Source organism: Frankliniella occidentalis, unplaced genomic scaffold (genome assembly GCF_000697945.3).
Source record: "Frankliniella occidentalis isolate FOCC.00 unplaced genomic scaffold, Focc_3.1 Scaffold110, whole genome shotgun sequence".
In the NCBI taxonomy this organism is placed as follows: Eukaryota; Metazoa; Arthropoda; class Insecta; order Thysanoptera; family Thripidae; genus Frankliniella; species Frankliniella occidentalis.
In genome coordinates this window covers 199,982-205,673 of record NW_026267238.1, presented here as the reverse complement: position 1 = coordinate 205,673, position 5,692 = coordinate 199,982, and the positions used below count along the sequence as shown (strand labels likewise).

The 5,692-nt window shown below is 58.1% G+C and overlaps 1 protein-coding gene across 1 annotated transcript in view; it reads right to left on the bottom strand.

Moving 5' to 3' along the window:
* Positions 1-950: 950 nt before the first annotated feature.
* Positions 951-5,692, bottom strand: part of LOC113205630 (uncharacterized) — a 21,389-nt gene continuing 16,647 nt past the window's right edge. The window contains exons 2-3 of the mRNA XM_026421324.2: positions 1,591-2,570; positions 951-1,484 (exon numbers count right to left, since the gene is read on the bottom strand). Coding sequence (XP_026277109.1) covers positions 1,101-1,484; positions 1,591-2,550 — 1,344 coding nt within the window. The 5' untranslated portion in view covers positions 2,551-2,570 and the 3' untranslated portion in view covers positions 951-1,100. The remainder of the gene's footprint in view (positions 1,485-1,590; positions 2,571-5,692) is intronic.

The following is a 5,692-nucleotide window of genomic DNA, read 5'->3' as shown; positions in this document are numbered from 1 at the left end:
ACCCTGTGTTCAAGGACGAACGAACACGAACAGTTCGCTGTTCGTTCGAGTTCGTTCGACTGCGAACATGTTCGCTCATCTCTAAGAGGACGAGGCATCCCGTTTCTGCGATTTTTATCGATGGTGTATTTTGATCTAGGTTTACTAACATTCGTGAATCTATGACTCAACGCAGGGCTCAGAAGCTTCATGTTGCACCTGAATTGATATAAAGGGCACACTTTAACACGTTGTGTGCGGCGGGCGTATCCCATGTTATTGGGAACCACGTTGATATGGGTCGTCATCACGCCACACTTAACGTGACATAATATGTGAACGAATGTCAATGTGAACCACCTGACCTCTCATAAAGTATGAATCCTTTTCGAGGTCCCTTTGCAGCAAGTGGTGTTTATTCATCAGTTATGGCTTGATCGCTTGATCAGTTAGTCCGCCATCCACCAGCCCCTCCGAAAAATAAGAGGGCAAAAACATAAAATTAAAGAAAATTTGCGAGCGGTGAGAAAGCACGCGCACGACTCGCCGAGTGCCCTGCGCCGAACACCACCGCGTTAAGATTTACCGGCATACATGGAACGAAAGCAGCGTAGTCAATTCAGGGGGAGGGTGGGGGAGGGGTGGCGGAGAGGGGGAGCGTAGAGCGTCGCGACGCGGGCGAGACAAATCAGGGCGCTATTTGCTTAGCGACGCCCGGCCGTGGGAGCAGCGGCGGCCGCATCAAGTGATTTCATACCCGCGGCATCAAATCTGAATTACTGCAAACGCCGAAAAAATTACACCAGGCACACAGGGACGTGTTTGGTGCATCATTCGTCGGAGCTGCATGCGGACCATCGTAGATGTACTTACTGTCGGATGTCATGTTATCTTACGTGTACCTCAATAAAAACCAACACGAATCATTACAAAAGAAGATGAGGGAACTAGGTAGTTCAATACAAATCATATGTGTGTCTTCTAGTATTTAGTAGCAAGACTTCCTTCAAATCAAAACATTTGACACAGTTACACAGCAGTCTACAAGTTTAAATTGCAAGAGGGAGCAAAACAATAATCACAGCTGTGTTTACTTCACATGAAAGGTCATGCGTTCCTTTTTACTCGCGTTTTACTAAAGGTACATTTGGCCATACTTTGGGAACATGTCGAATGCCTAAAGTGACCGTCGAGTACGTCAAGGGGGAAACATCAGTGCACATGCCACAGCCACTGCTACATTTCGGACGATATAGATGAGGGATGATCAGTCGCATCTGTCGGTTCAGCTCCAGCACTCGGATGATCTCTTCCTTACTACAGCATACACACTGTCTTGGACCACATATGTGCAACTGACGAAGTTTCGGTGCAACCTCTGGGCGAATAGCGCTGAGCCAGTCGATCATGAAGGATGAGCCTCGGCTATGGAAGACCAGCTTCTCGACGCAGGGAAGTTTTGGCAGAGTGCTAATGATGTGCTCCCAAATTTTATCCGCATAGATCTATATACAAAGAATTAAAAAATAGTTCAGTACAGTACCAAGAAAAACAGGCCGGTAAGTTTTTGTGTTTTGTTTATTTTAACAACTTATTGTAAACAGCACTTACGGGAACAGTGTCGATTTCAAGACAAGTAACCTCAGAGACGCCAGATTCACCCAACGCCCGGACCAGGTCTACTCCCTCGTCTCCGTTATTCATGCTGTGGTCCAAAATCACTCGCCTCAAGTAGGTAGCGCAGCGCAAGAGGAATCGGGCAGCACACAGGGCGCGATTGCTGCTGCTCTTGGCTTTATCCCAGACTGTGACGATCCTTAGGACTCTCAGCGAGCGGCATTGCAGCAGCTGATACATGCCCTCCAGGAGCGGGCACGTCAGCTCACGGAGGTGGGTGAGGTTCATCAGCAATCCAGACACATCATCCACCGAAGGGTGAATGCCAGTGACGTGGACTTCTCGCAGGGTGGGAGCGTGCCTCCGCAACAGCAGCTCAAAAATCGGCGTAACTTGAAACGTCCGGTACTCTAGCTTCTGCAGGGAGGGCGCCACAACGGGCCAGTCTGAGCGACCGGTCAGCTGCATTGCGACCCTGGGAAGCACGCAAACGTCTTTCAGATCGAGCTCCAGCAGACCATTTATGCCCAGAAGGACTGAGTAGATTTCAAAAAGATCTGCAGAGCTAGCATGTGGACTCTTATACGTCCCACCGGCCAGACTAAGGCTCAGACTCCTGAGACGCCCTCTGCCAGCCTGGTTACGGACCACGAGGGCACCCATGGGGATATCAGCAGACTCTCCCAAATACACGTTCAGGAAGGTAGTGGCGCACGTAGTGGTCGCGGCCAGGAAGCCACACCGCCGTACCTCCTCGCCCATCAGGTAGAGCCCGCGACAGCAGGGCGGCGACAGGCGAAGGAGTTCGGGCTCGAAAATCTGCCGATGACGCCACACGTCAAAACGTCCGGACAGGTCTCGGAAACGCCGACAGACCAACCGGCACTGCATAAGGTCTTCAACGACGAGAAGGCTTAGCACGGCCGCCACGACGTCGTCCGGCAACAGCTCCATCTGTGGCTGTTACGATCCACCTAGAACAACGAAAGTCACGGAGTCACCACCAGATAGCGAAACGCAACTGTATACACGAGCGCTGCACTATTTTATTTTTTAATTTAAGAATAATTATTGCAAATTATCCGGCGTTTGGACATACTTCCCTCCCGGGCGGCGCCCGCGCAGCCACGAGCAACGCCATTATACGCGTGGGACCGTCACGGTGTGTGTGTGTGTGTATGTGAGTAGGGGAGGGAGCGGAGGGCGGGGGCTAAACGGAGACACGTGTGGGGGGCAGCGGAGCTATATTGGCGGCAAATACGCTTATAATGCCACCCCGTCCCCGTCCCGCCCGTGCCGCCCGCGCGCCGCGCGCCACTGCAGCAGCCGCGCCGGGGCAGGGAAATTTAATGGCCGTTTGTTGGTTTATTGTTGGACCGAGGATGACTTAATCCTTTCCGGTGCGCCAACCGGGACGGCGGCGGCGCGCGGCGCGGTGCCCGGCTCGCAGGGGGTCCCCTCCGCGGTGTGGGAACTTCCGAGAGGCAGAGATGAGAGGCTTATAGCGGTGGGCGTGGCGCGGCGCGGCGGGGCGGGGCGGGGCGGGCCTGGGCGAGCTGACGCAGCCCGCCCACTTGCAAGTACCACGGGCTTATTGCCTGCGACTCCGACGAAGCAGAGGGGACGAAATAACAAAGAGGCCCGCCCGAGTTTGAACCTCCTGGCCGACCCGATTTGCAACAAAACCCTTGAGGGACTCCAGCGGGCGGTGAAAGCCACCAGCAGCAGTCCATCTCTCTCAGCCTCCACGGGGGAAGGGTGCGAGAAGAGCGAACCGCGGTTGGCACTTGCAGCAGCTCGGTGTGACGCACTCAGGACGCGCCGAGTCAGCGCGGCCGGGAGCAACTCGGGCAGGCCACTTTGAATACGGCGCCAATCAGCCTCATGGGCCTGCGGAGGGCCTGGAGGGGTGCAAAGGGTTGAGCGGCTCCGGGGCCCTCCGAGGAGGAGGTGGAGCGGGGAGGGCGCAATGGCACGCAAACGGCCGCAGACACTTGCAGCTCAAAGTGGCCAACTTTGTCGGTACGACACGCAGTGGGGGGTGGGAGCGGGGCCCGGGCGCGGGGCCCGTTAGGAGCGGCGGCCGGAATGGCCGTCTAATCCCGGATGCAAGCGCAGGGCGCGGAACGACTGACGTCGCCGTCGTCGGCGGAGGGCGTGCACCCCGACAAGAGGATGGCTGCTGGCCACCCGCTGTCGTCGCCTCTTGTAACGAGGGATTACAAACGGCGATATTCACTGGCAAAAAAAAACAACACATACAAAAAAAAACCACCACAAACATTCGAAGCGACCACACGTTATTGTTTGCTTCACGCACGCACGTGTAATCAAATTATGCTTGATGCGAATTAGCATGCGTCAGTCAGCAAACGAAATGAGGCTTTTTGACGGAAACCCCTCACGTCAGCCCCTCCCCCTGCGGCCGCCGCCGGGGAGGTGGGCCGCCCAACGCACGCCCCTGAAGCGCTGGCTGCTCGCCCTGGCGGCCCGCCCGGCCCGGCCTCCGTGTGGGCCGGTGCCAACACCAGCAGCTCGCTGGCGTGGTGATGACCCCCTTCACCGTGGTGAGGAGAGGGAGAGGAGAGCTTCAATCTGTCGGTCCCCGCCCGCTGCCCGTCCCCCGGCGCAGCCCCCGAGCCCTCACGCAACCCCATTTAACAGCACTGCGCGAAAATTGTGCACCGACAACGACGTCGGGGGGCCTACTCCTCGGACAAAGAGGGAGACAGGGAGAGGGTGGAAGAAGGAGAGACAGAGAAAAACTGGGGGAGAGAGAGAGAGGGCGAGAGCGGCCAAGATGCCTTGCAAGGGGCGCTAATGCGGGGCTAAACGCCCCCAGCTGAGCGGGGCAGGATGGGGGGTGGGGTAATCTGAGCAGCTTCACCCCTCGCGACCCCCGCCTCTCCTCTCCGCCAGCAGTCGCGCTCCTACTTGAAATCCAGGGCCGCCCTGGGCTGCGCCGCTGCTGCCGCGGCGCGAGCGCTCGCCGGGGCAATCGCCGCCCAGATTGGTATCAGTCGTAATGGATTCGCAAGGAGGCTGCTGGCTGCTGCGCCGCGGGCCCCGGCCGCCCCGGCGGCAGCGACAGCAGAAAGCAGCTGAGATTTCTCTTTTGTAGCGCCGCGCCACGCCACGCCGCGGAGTTTGGGGCGGTAACGCGCCTTTATCTCTCGGGGGCCTGCCATTAAAGCGCCATCAGCAGCTGGGGAAGGGGGGGGGGTTAGGGGGGCGCTTGGGGACAGGAGGCAGCAGCAGCAGGATCCACTAATTTCACAAACAAGAAAAACAAGAAAGTTTTCGGCGTGGCGTGGCAACTACCGTGTCCAGCAGCGAGGGTCCAACCAGTGGCGGAGGACGAGGTGCCACTCATGCTTGTTCTAGCTCCATCGCTCTCTCTCTCTCTCTCTCTCTCTCTCTCTCTCTCTCTCTGCCACAGGGCCTTGGCTCCGCCGCTGGGTCCGACGTCAAACGGGCGGGGCGCCGCGCAGCAGGGCCGGAAACGCACACACGACGGCGATGACCAGCGTTGGACCGTCCAACTCATTAGACTTCTCTGGTCACTAGAGAGGGGCGTGGCGTGGCGGGGTGTGGCGTGACGGGGCCAGGGCGGGGTGGGGCGTGGCGGGGCGCGCACGCTCGCACGCACATACGCACGCGGGCCGATCGCACCGATTAATCATCGCTGAGCGGGGCTGACGGGCAGCCCGGCGGACACCGCCCCGCAGCGGGGGGTAATTTCCGGTGAAGTCGCGAGCGGAAGAGAGAGGGGAGGCGAGACAGGCCGAGCGCGAGGAGGGAAAGAGAGAGAGAGAGAGAGAGAGAGCGAAGTAAGGGAGGAAGTGAAAGTGATGGGGTAAAGGGTGGCGTCGGGACAGCTCTATTCCCTGCTCTATTCACGGCCGCTAGAACACGCCGTGTGCGGACACACATAGGAGGCGGGGCAGCTCGAGTAGTCGGTAGTACTCTCCTGGAGGCGGGTCGCGATGACCAGCCCAACCAGGCTGCTGGCCGTGCAACGTGCGAAAACCCGGCGGGGGTTAATTCAATGTGTTTCAATGAGGTCGGGGCGTGGCGAGGTGGGGCGAGGTGAGGC